Here is a 15797-nt window from a genome sequence, read left to right on the forward strand (position 1 = left end):
CATCGTGCAGAGCTACTTCTCTTTTCGTTTCTTCCTGTAGGTCTCTTATCTATTTATATATATTTATTTTCTATTATATTTATATTCTATTTATAATCTATATATATATATATATATATATATATATATATATATATATATATTATGTTTTATTTTATATATTTTTTTCTTTTTCTTATTCTGCCCTTAACTTCTTCTTTTCCAGGATAGATCATCGAGAGATAGATTCACCTGCGGACGGATGCGTCATCGTAGCATGGCTAGATTCATCATCGATTTTTACGCGCGAATACGGGAAGGATAGGTAGAACACTGGCGCGCGTGTCGGCGTGCACAAGCGTGGGTGTTCTCGGGCGCGATTAAACTTCGTTTGATTGCTCGTATCGAAAACGCGAATTTAGAGTAGAGTCACCGTTTTTCTAACACTTACGTGAATGTACGCGGGCGCGACTTAAAAGTCCTACCGGGGACTTCGTTTCATTTGCTCGAATATTCGATTAGATTACCTCGCGAACGCGTTTTTTTTTTTAGAGTAGAGTCACCGTTTTCCGAGCACTTGCGTGGGTGTCCGGGCGCGATTAAAAGTCCTACCATGGACTTCCGTTTAATGTTGAAATTCGGGGTGCGCGAACGGCTTGCCTTGTAGTGCTGTACATGTAGTTAGCCGATGTAATGACGGTCCTCTTATTTGTAAGCGGGGGAAAATCCCTCGACCAAATAACATCGAAAGTCAAAATACCGGTTAACTTATGTCACTTTGGATTTCAACTTAGAGTCAACGTTATTCTAACACTCACGTGAGTGTTCGCGTGCGCGATTAAAAGTCCTACCGGGGATTTCGTTTTGTTTGCTCGAATATTCGATTAGTTTATTTAGAATAGAGTCACCGTTTTCCGAACACTTGCGTGGGTGTCCGGGCGCGATTAAAAGTCCTATCATGGACTTCCGTTTAGTGTTGAAATTCGGGGTGCGCGAACGGTGTCACTTAGTAGTGCAGTACATGTAGCTGATTGACATTATGACGATCATGTTATTTGTAAGCGAGGGAAAATCCCTCGATCAAATATCATCGAGAGTCATAATACCGGTTAACTCATGTCACTTCGGATTTCAACTTAGAGTCACCGTTATTCTAACACACACGTAAATGTTCGCGTGCGCGATTAAAGGTCCTAACGTGGACTTCGTTTTATTTCTTCAATATTTCTATTAGATTACTTCGCGAATTTGAATTTATCAGTAGAATCTACGTAATCATAAAACACGTGAGTGTCGCGAACGCGATTAATGCGCTTTGATTGTTCGAAATTCGGAAGCACGAATTCAGATGTGCTTAATAATCCGTTATGCCCGAGGCGAGTGTGTCGAACGGTAAAGCTCTCTGTAAGTGGGGTCCCTGTAGCTAAGGCTATATACCTCCTGTTAGCTAAGTCGCCCTAGATGTCCGAAGCGGAAGGCATAAGGGATCGGTATCGCGGAACGCGAATTTTAGAGTAAGGTAGAGTCACCGTTAGCTCGTGGGTCTCCACATGCAGCAACCTCCACGTGGTGAGACCTGGGTCGATAATACTTGCAAAGACTAATTGTAAATTTTTTAATATAAGTATTACCGAGCGAATGGCTGCATATTGTATTACTTTTCCATAATTTTTTTAATCCAATTCTAACTAAACATTAATGTTCTATCCTTTTACATTTCTAAGAACTTCAAATAAATAAATGATTAAATGTAATAGAACACTAGTGTAAGTATTTAGAGAAACGCGCAGAAAGCTTTTCTATCGCACTTATGTTCTCAAACATTCTCATCTATTCTCATTTTCTTGTATTTATTGTTATTTATAATTCTCGGGTTGTACCTATGTATGTTATATGTGCTAAATACGATATCAGTATGTATTTTTTTCGCGATAAAAATAGAAATACTAATAAATATATTTAAAATATTATATTGTAAATAAATTATTGTTTCTTGTTTTTGTACTTGTCAAAATGGAAATTAATAAACATTAATGGAGAAACTTTTAAGGTGTTATTTATATCTTAATACTATCTTTCTTTCTCTCTCTTCCTCTCTCTCCCTTTTTTCCTTTCTCTTCCTCTCTCTTCCTCTTTTTTTTCTTTCTATTAAGAATATTTATTTAAAAACAAATAAATTTACGTATGCGTATGGGACGATTGTGTTTCAATGATTTTTTAGTATACTAAGTGTTTTCATAAGCGTAAAGAATTTTCTTATTTTGTAAATTAACTTGGAAAGCTGACAAATATTAAATCGATATTAGTAAAGTAGAAAATTAATTGCATACGAATGTTTATACGTGTACAGGATTTATCAATATTTATATTTGTTCCTAAAAAAGATATCTATACGTATACGTATATGAAAATCGTATATACGACGAAATACAATCGAACACGATTAATTAATGGAAAACTATTAATTAGAGCAACGTTAGAAAACGAGAAAAGTATCATTATTGCAAAAATAAAGTTGGAAAATCCGAAAAATAAATATAACGTCGTAGCTCCACAGGATAAATCAAATCATCGATTTTATTTTCGTGGATATCTTTTAAACAACGCGATGCCAATATACGTACTAGACGAAGCCTGTACACCGACACGATAAATGCATGGTCGATACAATGTTCTCTATTTGCGCTTGTAATTCATATTTTGTCCATACCTGCGCTGAAGTCGCACATGCTTCGAGCGAAAGGTGATGAACGGTCTTTAGAAAAGGTCTCTAAATTTCAATTTTATTTTATTCAATCTTTTCATTAATATTACTAAATATTGATAATTTCTTTTATCAATAATTGAGATTGTTAAGGATTTTGTAAAAAAAAAGTTTTTATTAATGTAATTAATAGCAGTAGTAAAATCAATTTGTCTCTGAGTTAATTCTACTACCAAATATAAAGTATCAACTATATGCTTTTAGTTCGTGTCAATCGTGTATAATACTCCGGTAAGTCAATTCGATGATACGAGTGTCATTTGTATAATCAAAACAATGGCTGGATCTGCATTAAGACGGTTAATGGCCGAATATAAGCGTAAGAGAATGATTGTTTTGTTATTTTAATCGTATTACATTGGTCTATTCCATATGTTTGTAAAATGTTTATAGCTTTATACTCGTCCATAAAAATCAATGATATCGTTACAATATCCTTATAGAATTAACCTTAAATCCACCAGAAGGTATAATTGCTGGACCATTAAGCGAAGAAAATTTTTTTGAATGGGAAGCATTAATTACGTACGTATTTATAATATAATATTATCTAACAATTTAGTGCTGAATCATTCATTTGCCGTAGATGCATATTCAACAAATGATTATATATGAAATATATGCTCAAAAGATATATAAAATAAGTATAAAATAAGATTCTTTTTTCTTATAAAAATGTTTTTATAGAAACATAAAAGTGAATATATAAAAAAATCTTTTATCTGATATATACATATATATATATATATATATACAATTTTTTAAGAATATTAAGTATATTCGTAGAGGACCAGAAGGGACATGTTTTGAAGGTGGAGTATTTCCAGCGAAATTGATATTTCCATCCGATTATCCACTTAGTCCACCAAAAATGCAGTTTACTTGTGAAATATTTCACCCAAATAGTTAGTATCTTGTCGTATAAAATAATAAATTTGCTTTACAGGTAATGTATATGTATACTTATTATGAATATTTTATCTTCATATAGTTTATGCAGATGGAAGAGTATGTATAAGTATTTTACATGCTCCTGGCGATGATCCTATGGGATATGAGAGTAGCGCAGAAAGATGGAGTCCAGTACAAAGTGTAGAAAAAATATTGTTAAGCGTAGTGAGTATGCTAGCTGAACCTAACGATGAAAGTGGAGCAAACGTTGATGCTGCAAAAATGTGGAGAGAAGATAGATCTGAGTTCGAGAGAATTGCACAGAAACTCGTTAGAAAAACTCTTGGAATTCCATCTTAATAAATTATTTATCTTGTTAATTTAATTTTATTTAGAAGTAATGCTGAAGAAAAGTGGCTTATCTTTCTCTACTATTTTCTGTTTGAATCCATATAATAATATTTATTTTAAATAAATATGAAGCAGACCATTGTCTACTTCTGTCTATTATTTATGTATATAATGATATATAAATCACTTTAAAAAAATTCAACTAGCCAAGAAATGTTTCTATTAATACAAATATAATCATTGGAATTATACACTAAATGATTATTTTGTCTATTACTTATTAGACAATAAATATTATTTTATGCGTGAATTAAACTTTCCAATTAAATACAATTGCTTTTATATTTTATACAGTATATTATAATGCAAAATAATAAAGTTAAAAATGATTGTCTTAATAGTTCATTATATTATTTTGTTTGTTGTAAATTGTATAAACGTATCTATAGGAAGGTGTACATTTTGTGTTTGATGTAACTATTCTTATCTATCTATTATAAAATATAAACAGTTATAATTTTGAAAATTGTATTTTATTTTCATCATGATAACATTACAATACAAATGTGAATAATGAAATACATACCATTTTTTATGTTTTATGTGTTTCTGTTTTATATTAATATTGTATTAATAACAGACAACTTATAACTTGTGCTGAAATACACATTTTTGTTGAAATAAAATTATATTTTTAAATAATATCAAAGAAAGATAAATTACACAGATAATAGTTTTAAGGTTTCAAAATTATTATTCTCAATATTGACATAAAATTGATGTCATATATATTGAAATTTTTCATAGGTCTTATCTTATTGAAGCAGGATTGTTTTAATTATTATTTCATATAAAATATTTTATATAATTTAATAGTTTTTATGACTCAACTGTTGACGATAATATTCTACTTGCAATTATAACATCAAATTTTTTGTCACAATTTGATTTAGAAACTTATTGAGTCAGATACAAATTCAGAATATTCATATTATGTATTTAGCAGAAACAATATAAATCATAGGAACAAGTGAAACAATACAATAATATGAAAAATAAGAAATACTTCTTCATGCTATATTAATAAAAATATTCTACTCTATAGTTTTAGCAATTTTATAGTAACTTATTTGTGCAACTTAAGTTACTTGATTGCCAATTTTGTTATTATCTCATATATATATTATAATTTATATTTAATGTATTACTTTTCCCTAAAAAATTTAACACTCCGTTCGTAAAAAGCCGATTATTATGTATTTCACCCTGACAACAATCGAACTTGGTGACAAAATATATTAGACTAGAGAAGCCCACATTTACATTTACATATATAGTCCAATATAACTTTAAGACATTATTATTATTATTATTATTTGTTAAAAATAATTCTTATTAAGATAATGACAACACTAATATTTTTAAAAGTTTATTTCATTTCTTTCGCACAAGCTATGATATCTTTTGGATTGTGTTTACAAAATAATTGAAAATAAATATAAGTTTGCATATAGATATTTATTAAGAAACAATACTGAAATCCAACTTAAAATGCAATATTTATGACTAGCATTTGTTGATTACACTTAACAGACGATTATCAATGTTATCAGTTCTCTAGTCAAAGTACAACATGTATTTAAACCATTTTTATTTTTATCAATTAAATCAATTGCTAAACAAGTCACTATTACTATTTGGAATGTTTATATTATTTTCGGTCTTATATAAGTTTATTTTCATCAATCTGTATTATAAATTTCAAACTAATTTATTTTTGTTAATATTTAATTTAAAAAACTTTGTAAATGTGTAAAAAAATGCATTGCATCTTACTCATAATATTCATATATAACAGATATAAGAAGTGACCAAAATTATTTCGAAATATTTAATATAGCACTTAGCAAAACTTTTGCATGCTTTTATTTATATGCATTTTATCCTTTTAATAATAAATAAAGTTGTATTCTCTTTATATTGTATTTAAAAATAATATACACGAAATAACAAAAATATTCCAAACAATAGTAATTAGTGACTCACCTTGCATGTATTAAATAAATTCTTTTAGATATAGATTACGTCTGAACACATTATAGCTTTCCACTTCATATGTAATGTTACGTATGCATTTTTATTATACGTTGTGTATTAAAGAATGATTTATTCTTATAATTATAGAGAGACAAATAATAAAATATATATAAGTACAAATTTTAATTTCTTGTGTAATAAATAATAAATAAGTTTCATATCTCACTTTTGTGTAAAAATTCTTAATTATTTCAAATATATATAATAATCTAATTAATGCACCATATGAAGTCATATATATTCATCAAGAAATATGCTAAAAAATATATTGTGAATTTAAAAACATAAAAATATAAAACTTTTTGTAATTAACTTGTATTATCCTTTGTATTTGTATTATATTAAATTAATAAAATGTTGTACTTTGAGTACAGTTACTAACTTTGGTTTGTTCAAGAATAAAATTTTATTCTGTGCCAAGCAATTATAATGATACAATGAATATCCTTTTGCAAAAGTATTTCTTTATTAATTTAAAGCATATATACTCAATAAAATGAGTAAATAACAAATATGCAGTAAGAAACAGTGAAACTCATTACATGATTTGATAAATAAGAATTTGTAACTAAGATTTATAATATACGATTCTTCTGCATTTAAAGGAAATTTATTTATATCAATTACTACATTTTGTGCTTTATAAATTTTATAAATAATCTATACAATACAATTGTAAATTAATATCTGTTTTTTCTATTTTGATATATTGCAACTATAAATATTTATATGTATGTACAACATAAAAAAAAAAAATAAAACACAAAAAACTTACTGCTTGGCATAGAATGCTACATATTATGTTGTTATGAATAATAAACAAGTACTATTAAATAAAATAATTACACTGTTTAGTAACACTAAGTTTCGTACAAGAACAAATATGTGCAACATATATTAATGTCAATTACAGTCACTATAAAATGTTACTAATTTCATTCTATATACCTCCCTTCGTGGTTGAGGTACTCAGGTGCCTGTAACCATTAACTATACGTACATGCTTCTCATATTTGTTAGAATTAGACCTTTCAGATAATCTTATAATATGGATCATATTGGAAAATCTACCACACGAATACTGGGTATAAAATCGATGTGCTACTCTAAAGTTCATGAGATGCAAACAAAATTCTGAGCAATATATGTGTATAGCCTTGCTGCTCTTTGATTACAAATCTGGACATGTAATTTGCGATTTCATTATGATAAATTTAATTATATAGATCTTATAGAAGTGAATAAATTAAATAAATGCATAATATGATATTACATTATCATACTAAACAGATGCAACAAAACAACAACGCATGATTTAGCATATTTTTCAACATCAAGTGTACATCTTGTATAAAAACTTTTTTTTGAAAAATCTATTATACTACTCATATTTCTGTGTAAATTCTATGTAACATCAAGGAATAAAAACTTTTTCCTTTTTAAGGGGTTTATAACAATCACAACTTATGTTATTACATAACAAGAGGAAAGTTTGATTTACAGAGTTTGCCTTTTCTGAAATAAATATAAGATATTGAAAAATATTATAAGTTATAGAAGGTTTGCTTATTTAATTAACTATATTCCTTACTTTTGCAAATCATAAATGATCAATTTAATATAGATTTCAAAAACTTAATTTAACAAAATAAATTAAAAGAAAGAAAAAAAAATATTTTTAAATAACTATTACCAATTTGAATCGTAAAGAATAGTTGTGCATGAAATTTATGATTTTGGTGATATAACTTAGTAAAAATTAATCAAATGTATCACATTATTTTTTTGTCAACTTCCATTGATCATAAAAAGCATTTGATAACTCTGGATATTTTAATTAAATTATTTAATATAAGAAATAATAATTTTATATAGCACCAATCATTAATTTTTTTAGAATTAATTTACCATTATGTCCAAGCTTTGATAAAACTATGTTCACTTGTTAAATTTTGAATTATCTTTGATGACTACAATATCTTGAAATCTATTATTTATTTTTCATTGAATTTTTCTCATTAAGTTATTTCGTTTGTAAATCTTGAGAATATCTTTTGAAAAGTCCGAAGCACATTTTTTTCTTTTTTTCTTTTTTCTTTTTTTTCCCCCAGTTGACTTCATGACATAATATATCTCGAGAAATGTTATAACATAGTATTGATCTAAAATGTTATATAATAGCTTGTACATGTATCGTAATCGGAATTCTGTAATCAACTGTACATAGATGATTATTTCAAAAAATGAAATAATCCAAAAAAAGAAATAAGTTTGTCCATAAAATGTGCTCTTTGCATATATTTATATACTTCAAAAAAGTATATTGCTTAGCCAATGAAATTCTATTACTCTTAAGTTAAAACCCTTTAAACTGGAAGGTAGGATTGAAATATGGCACAAAAGGAGGAGTTATCATCAAATCATCGATCTGTTATTATAAATAAATATTGTGCACTTATTATATCGTATGTAATGTTATCTTAGATAACTATCATAGATGACAAAAAAAAGGAACTTAAACATAAATCATTATACGAAATTGGCCATACTAATTTTATAAGTTTGCTAATCAAAATGGAAAATGAGCACTATCATAGATAAATTATAATAAATTTAACAATCATCTGACAGCCCAATTACGTACATTTAATGTACTAATGTTGTTGCCAATTTGAGATCAAAATTACTTTTTAAAAGATTGATGATCGCATCTTACGCGTCTTATAGGCTATATGTAGTCTTTCTATAGTACTCTGTAATTTTCCTCTATTATTTTTAATCATAAATAATTGTATAAATTATTTTTTATAAATTCATACAGAGAACATTTACTACCTTTCAATACAAATGAAAATTGTTTCGATATTAGAAAATTGAAGGTCAATATGCAGTATACATGAACATTCCTTAATCACAATATCCACTTATAAAGTCATACACCAAAATTGTAAAAACAATAATCACAGATGTAAACGATGAAGCATACTTCAATTACCCTTACCGGCAACTCCTAATTTATAATACTTATGTTTCTTGCACAAGATAACATTGTCTTAAGTCTCTTTGTTAGCACTAAACATTTGGCATATACACACCAAGATGAAAAGTAAGATTACATATTTGTACCTCACGATAGGCCTTGCGGTGTGAAACAGATCTTTTCCAATTCACCAGTTGAAGAACTAACAGGAGATTCTGCTCGTTCATCTTGTTCAGCCAATTGTTCACTGTAGTAATGAGGCGTGCTAAGATAATCGATGAGGCGACGAGGTAGAGGCAACGTGGGGATGAGATCCCTGCGTACCATCTTTAAAATGACAAATCTACATGTATGCTGTAAACTTTGAACTTGTTTGAATCTGGATACTGGATGTAACAGTTGCACTCGCATTGGACCCAACACTGGTCGTCGATGAAGAAAGAAAAGATAACGCCCACTTCTTGAGTGCTCTACTGCATTTTCAATGAAATCGACGATTGTATGGGATTTGAACTTCGTGCAACTTCCAAAACTAAAATTACCTAAAACAATAAAACTATGTGAGTAAGCTAGTTTGTATGAAAAATAACTTTTTATTACCTTGATCATGTTCTATCCTAACATGTCGCACACAACTGTTAAGTCTAAATGATAAAGAAAAGATGTAGTGATCATCACTACTATCTCTAACAATGAAAGATCCATCTGGTTCATTAGACAATATTTTTTCTGCAGCTTCACCTGATATAGGTCCCCAATACCAGCCATACTATTAAACAAGAAATATTATAGAAAATATAATATAAATTACATCTTTCCTTATTTAAAGTTAAATTTACTTTATATATATCCATGTTAAATGAATGTTTAACTTACGTCTTTAACTTTTTCAATACTAGCGGCAAAATCCATACTTGTATCTTCCACTGTTTCTTCTTCAGATCGAGGAGCAGAAGTTGGCATATGTTGTATGGAATTTGGAGATTCTGATTTAGATACCATAGCTGTAAGCGCTTCTTCTGCTTGTTCTACTCCTACTTGACCATTAGTTTTTGGCAGAGGTGGTAATGCACGTTTAAAGAAAGGCATTTTTTGTGCAGATGTATCTACTTCCGACGTAGTATTGTTATTGTTTGCATGTTGATCAGAATCAACTCCTTCCTCTTCTTCGACTATTTCACCCTGCACAATACTATTTCTTTTTTCTACAAAATGATCAGGTGAACCCAAGCGTCTGAATCTAAAGATATTGCAAAGTGTTTGTTTTAAATTTAATGAAAAGTTTCGTTGACTCTTTTTTATTTTATCTCTTTCAGAATCACCCTTCTCTTTATGTGGTTCTTCTCTTACCTTCTTATGTTTAATACTGACAAATGAATTCTTTTTGTGCTTCTTAATATTACTGTTATTATTAATATTGTTATTATTATTATTATTATTATTATGAATCAGTCCATTACTACTCTTATTAGAAATTGGTGTGTCAGTTGAAGAATCAGTATGTGTATTACTATATCTATTATTATTATTTACAGTAACACCTTTTGGCATTGCAAGATGTATAGGCGTATGACCTATGGGAGCTTTATCACGCTTAATTTTATTTTCACTAGAATCACTGGAGCTTGAATACAATGTTTGTAAATATTGCCGAACTTCATGTAATGTCATATGAATTGGTTCTCCAATATTATGAGTATGTCCATTTGATATTCTAGATCCATGACGACCAGAGGTACCTGGAACACTATGACGTTTTCCATTCCCAGCTTCATTGCAACACATTTCAGCCAACAGTCTTTGTGACTTAATAACATGTGTTATAGCACGAGATTTTCCACAATAATGTCTGGCTTGTTGAATGTGCGTTTCTAATTCACTCTGTGAACTAGCAGATACATTTCTTCTTCTCTTACGATGATGTCTATGACGCTTAGGCCTTTGTGGTGTCTTAAGATCATGCAATGGCCTGATTACATCTATCGGTACAGTGTAAATATCAGAATCAAAGGGCACATTATACATATCACTGATTTCACTTGTTGTTAAAACATCATGAGACATAGCAGAAGTTATAAAACTGCTGTCATCAGCTTTATGACTTAATCCAGTAGTATTTATAGAATTATGCGAACTGGACAAACGTGAAGAAGCTAAAGAACATCGTGAATTTGGACGATTTAAAGTATTATATGGAGTGATCGTAATGGTTGTAGTTCCTTGACATGAAGAAGGTGTCAGGAAATCTGTTGCCCATATGCGTTTAGGATTATGTATATTATGTGTTACCACAGGAACAGGATGTGAAGCAGTTACTATCCTTCCTTCTGGCCATGATATTCTACAAGATATAACCAATGCTTCTTCAATAATGGACTGTACAAAATTATTTGCAAATTCATCTATACATTGTGGAACCTTATGTTGCAACAATTGTTCGTAACTAAGAATGGGTGCAGAAAAGGATTCAGAATCAGCTGGTGAAGGACTATCTTGAAATTCTGGTGGTGGTTTAATAGCAACATCGACAACCTCAACCTCTAATTTACCATCAGCATCATTCCAACCTGGCCCCTTCTTTAATGTATTAAAATTTTCTCCACACATACCATCTGAATAATCAAAGGAATCTTGTGATAAAGATTTGCTTTCTATATCGCTTTCTTGCATCTAAAAATAGTTACAGGTAAAAATATCTGCAATTATAGAAATTCAATTTCTATAAAATTTTATTAAAATCATAAAAAATTATACCTCGATAGCAAGATGAGCACGTACAGAATCACTAGAAATGGAACCCCCTAGTCCACTGCTACCAAGATCGCTCAAAGGTCCGGTAGCACTGAGTGAACATGACGGTGGGGAATCCATTTCAAAATGTATTTAAATGTCTGTTATAAATTTTATAATAGCCAAAATTTCTGGAAGTCCCAAGTAACTCCCTACAACACAATTAATCATTTTTTCTAAAACAAGATTAAACAAGATTATAATCAAAGACAGATTACCATGATCTATTTTCTTACCTGAAAATAGCAACTGTAAACAATATACGAATACCTTATCATCTTCGTATCTGCATATCCAATTGTACTCATTATATGGTCCATTTTTATACAAGATCTATAAGCCATAAAGCTTGCAAAGTAGAGTATTTGTATCTAAAATAAGATAATAAGATAATTTATGAAAACGTTATAAATTATTAAAAGGACATTTATGGCTTAATTACGATATTTCATATCTATTATTTTTGTTAAGATCTATTATAATGCAATCGAACATAATTGATTGATATTACAAAATATGAAAAAATATAAAAATCTATATACGATTACTGTAATGTATATATACGAAATAACATAATACTGATAGCACGATCATTACATTACGCAATATCGTGTTAATAACAATATTTAAACATGACATACAAATTCCAAATTATCTGCTTTGTACTATAGAACATAAGTGAGAAATATGAATTCTTTTAAAGACTAAAGAGATAAAGAAGTAACATTTGAAAGATCAAAATACTCTAACGTTTATATTTCATGTTATAACGAAGTATTATTTCAAATATTTTAAATGTCTTGATCAAAAGGCATGCCGTACTACAATAAGTTTCACATCCCGGCAGGGTTAATGTTTGCATCGTAGGTAGTAGATCACCTTTGACGTTTCGCCAAAAAATATACATTTACGTACTTATGTTTCGTTGTTTATAGCCTTTTCATATTTATAACATTCTCCTTGTCCAAGCTGCATATTAAAATAACACTTATGATTGCCACACGATCTCCATTCGCGAGACAAATCAATATTTAAAAGACAACCGCGAGGACTACACATTTCATCTTACTCCATGTCAGTTCTGTTCCTACATTCCCTGTGTCAAGTATAATCCAAAGTAAGCGATTCCATTCGAGTACATTCGGTGAATAAAGATGAATTTCTTAGAAGGGAGAATATGTCTATAGTGTGTATTTCAACATCTCATATAGTCTATTCAACTATTATTCTAAACTATATGAAGCCATTTTATTAAATATGAATAATATAAATGGTATGTAATAAAAGGACATAATAAGACTCTTTTGATAGTAAAAGATATAGTAAAATCAGAAAATGATTTGAAAAGTTTATATTTACGAGTAGATTTCTAACATCCAATCAAATCTCTTGATGACTTTTAGTATCAAATTGATTGGTCATTTCAATCATAGATGAGACGAATTTTTACGTATCGAGTATTTTGGTTTCACAAGACAATAATCCCCCGAAGCTTTTTTTTAGTTACAATTAATGACTCATTTACCTACTGAGTTAATTTGATATAAATTGCTATTTTCGTTCAATATTTTTCATAATTAACTTGAAAAAAAAAAAATACGTAAAAATGTTTCTTACATTAAATTATATTTATACTTAATCTACATAACATAGTACCAGTTATTATTAGTTGTTGATGACTATTGTAGTAGTTGCCGCGTTTACTGATGTTAATAAATTGATTTAAATTATATTATGTGCGTGTACTATGTAGTCAAGATGTCTGACAAAAATTTTGTCATAGCTATTTATGACATTATATATTCAAATTTGATAACAAGACTATATATAATGTAATTTCATTATTACGCCACTATATAGATTTTTTTTAGTTATTATTACATATTTTTGGGTGCCATATAGAAATTCCAAAAATAGCTCTAAATATGACATATTGTGGGCTTCACTATTAAAAGTTAGGTATAATTGAGTGTAGGATGGATATCTATTTTTTTTAATGTATAATGAAAAAGTGAAATGATTAATATATCAAAGTATATAGGTTTTTAATACTGTAAGTTAATAGATAATAATCTTTATCATAATTAATTACATAATGTAGATAATTCTTATCATTATTTAGTTTTATCTTAATATTAATTTTATTAATTATAATTTTTAATAAATATTAATAAATATTTTATAACGTATTTATTAATCATTACAATATTATAACAATAGAATTGTTTTTAAAATTTTATATATATAGTATTAATTTTTAAATGAAATTAAAAGATTTGATTTGTTACAGTGTCTAAAAAATAATAAAATGGAAATAAATCTTAATCAATTTGCGGATCTCTTAAGCATTTTCACCATAGCTATGTGCTTCATATTAAAAGTTCCACAAATCTTTAATTTAATTTCTTTAAAGTCTGCCAAACAAATATCTACCTTAGGACTATTATTAGAAATTACAAGGTAATGTTTGATCATACTTTATATCCTGTTGTATTGAAGGATATATATAATATTTTATCAGAAGAAAAATATTTTATTTTAATAACGTATATTATACGTATGTATATAAGTGTATACTTATATTTAATATTGCAGTTATACAGTCACGGCAAGTTATAATTATGTTAATGGTTATTCCTTATTATCGTATTTAGAATATCCAATTATATTAATACAAGAATATATTTTAATATTTCTGGTAATGATATATTCGAGACAAACTAATATATGGAGCTTATTGATTACAATTGTTTATGTTACAACAAGCTTCTGTTTTCTATTAGAGATTATACCAAAAACTCTTCTTACATTCGTAATGGTTAGTATAGTTATGCAATATCTGCCTGTAAATTTGTCTCTATATTATTTCATTCATCAAAATATTACTTTTTAGCCTATGTGCACGCCAATATCTGTGTCAAGTAAAGTAATGCAATTGCTGGCAATTGTCAGAGCTAAAAATGCAGATTCCGTTTCACCTCTTACATGGTTTATATCAGCTTTAACAAATTCCAGTAAGTTTTTGCACAATCAGATTAATAATGAATTTGAAAATAATTATTTAAACTAAAATCTGAATATTTGCAATTTTAGCAAGAGTGTTTACTATATGGATGGATTCTGCTGACATTTTACTATTAGGAAATTTTATCATATCTGTTCTTTTAAGTTCTAGTATTATGTTTTCTTCCTTGTATTATAGATATTATAATGTAAAACAGGATTGAAAAGAACAATATTATTCTGTATACCTGAGTAGTTTCAAATAGACATCTTTAAAATGTAAGCAAGTAAGTTAAAGTGTAAAAATTGCTTTTATATAATAAATATTTCAAACAGAATTTCTTTGGTGAGAAATATAAAAATAATAATTTATATATTTAAAAAATGAATAATTCGAATTGTACGCATTTTAATTAACTCGAATGGACAGTATAGTAAAATCGGATAGACATTCCCGTTTAGTGACTTTATGCAATTAACATTCATTAATAGTAAAAGGCTAATGATTTTTGCAACACAGAAAAGAACAAAGTATTAAACATTTGAGATGACAAATAAAATAAAATTTGTAAAATATAATAATTCATGATGTCTGTGCAATCAGATGTTCAACGTTATCACAAAGATTTTATCGAATATGAAATCGATCGATCTATTGATTAATATATATAAAGCGCGCGCGCGTGTGTGTGTATGTGTGTTATTATTTATATATTTCATTGTAAAAAAAAAAAGAAAAAAAACATTTGTACGTCATAATTTATAATTAAAACTTAAACTAGGTTGAACTTACTCAAAGAAGAACGAACGAACAAAGGATAATGGTTGATATTGGTATAGTACATGCTCCATATAGTTTAATGGCTATAACATAAGAGGATATGTATATACACACGTGTACGAAGGATACCATGTGGTTCCAGCATGTGTGGACCATCTTTC

At 28.2% G+C, this 15797-nt stretch overlaps 3 protein-coding genes across 12 annotated transcripts; 2 read left to right on the forward strand and 1 right to left on the reverse strand.

The window, feature by feature from the left end:
- The first annotated feature begins 2677 nt into the window (after nucleotides 1-2677).
- On the forward strand, nucleotides 2678-5963 carry LOC124947265 (ubiquitin-conjugating enzyme E2 G2). Of its 4 annotated transcripts, none has more exons than XM_047489188.1 (5): nucleotides 2678-2745; nucleotides 2948-3062; nucleotides 3187-3268; nucleotides 3530-3648; nucleotides 3735-5963. In XM_047489188.1, exons 1-5 carry the CDS (start codon nucleotides 2707-2709, stop codon nucleotides 3992-3994), a joined length of 615 nt encoding a protein of 204 aa, XP_047345144.1. In that variant the 5' UTR covers nucleotides 2678-2706; the 3' UTR covers nucleotides 3995-5963. The 4 variants fall into 4 exon arrangements, with proteins under 4 accessions (XP_047345144.1, XP_047345145.1, XP_047345146.1 ...); XM_047489189.1 differs by having other exon boundaries at nucleotides 2708-2865; XM_047489190.1 differs by having other exon boundaries at nucleotides 2708-3062; nucleotides 3510-3648.
- On the reverse strand, nucleotides 5485-12985 carry LOC124947263 (serine/threonine-protein kinase DDB_G0283821-like). 5 transcript variants are annotated; one of them, XM_047489182.1, is made up of 6 exons: nucleotides 12768-12985; nucleotides 12123-12223; nucleotides 11817-12004; nucleotides 9939-11732; nucleotides 9663-9831; nucleotides 5485-9604 (listed from the first exon to the last, which is right to left on the reverse strand). In XM_047489182.1, exons 3-6 carry the CDS (start codon nucleotides 11931-11933, stop codon nucleotides 9210-9212), a joined length of 2475 nt encoding a protein of 824 aa, XP_047345138.1. In that variant the 5' UTR covers nucleotides 11934-12004; nucleotides 12123-12223; nucleotides 12768-12985; the 3' UTR covers nucleotides 5485-9209. The 5 variants fall into 5 exon arrangements, with proteins under 5 accessions (XP_047345138.1, XP_047345141.1, XP_047345135.1 ...); XM_047489185.1 differs by having other exon boundaries at nucleotides 11817-12028; XM_047489179.1 differs by having other exon boundaries at nucleotides 12089-12223.
- LOC124947264 (solute carrier family 66 member 3) lies at nucleotides 12893-15775 on the forward strand. 3 transcript variants are annotated; one of them, XR_007100357.1, is made up of 6 exons: nucleotides 12893-13125; nucleotides 14143-14312; nucleotides 14448-14670; nucleotides 14746-14866; nucleotides 14946-15142; nucleotides 15638-15775. XR_007100357.1 is itself a non-coding variant. In XM_047489186.1 (5 exons), the coding sequence occupies exons 1-5, from the start codon at nucleotides 13123-13125 to the stop codon at nucleotides 15077-15079; spliced, it is 651 nt and encodes a 216-aa protein (XP_047345142.1). In that variant the 5' UTR covers nucleotides 12893-13122; the 3' UTR covers nucleotides 15080-15193. The 3 variants fall into 3 exon arrangements, 2 of the variants coding, with proteins under 2 accessions (XP_047345142.1, XP_047345143.1); XM_047489186.1 differs by lacking the exon at nucleotides 15638-15775 and having other exon boundaries at nucleotides 14946-15193; XM_047489187.1 differs by lacking the exons at nucleotides 12893-13125; nucleotides 15638-15775 and adding an exon at nucleotides 13402-13905 and having other exon boundaries at nucleotides 14946-15193.
- Nucleotides 15776-15797: the final 22 nt, after the last annotated feature.

This window comes from Vespa velutina, chromosome 2 (genome assembly GCF_912470025.1).
Source record: "Vespa velutina chromosome 2, iVesVel2.1, whole genome shotgun sequence".
NCBI classification, from domain to species: Eukaryota; Metazoa; Arthropoda; class Insecta; order Hymenoptera; family Vespidae; genus Vespa; species Vespa velutina.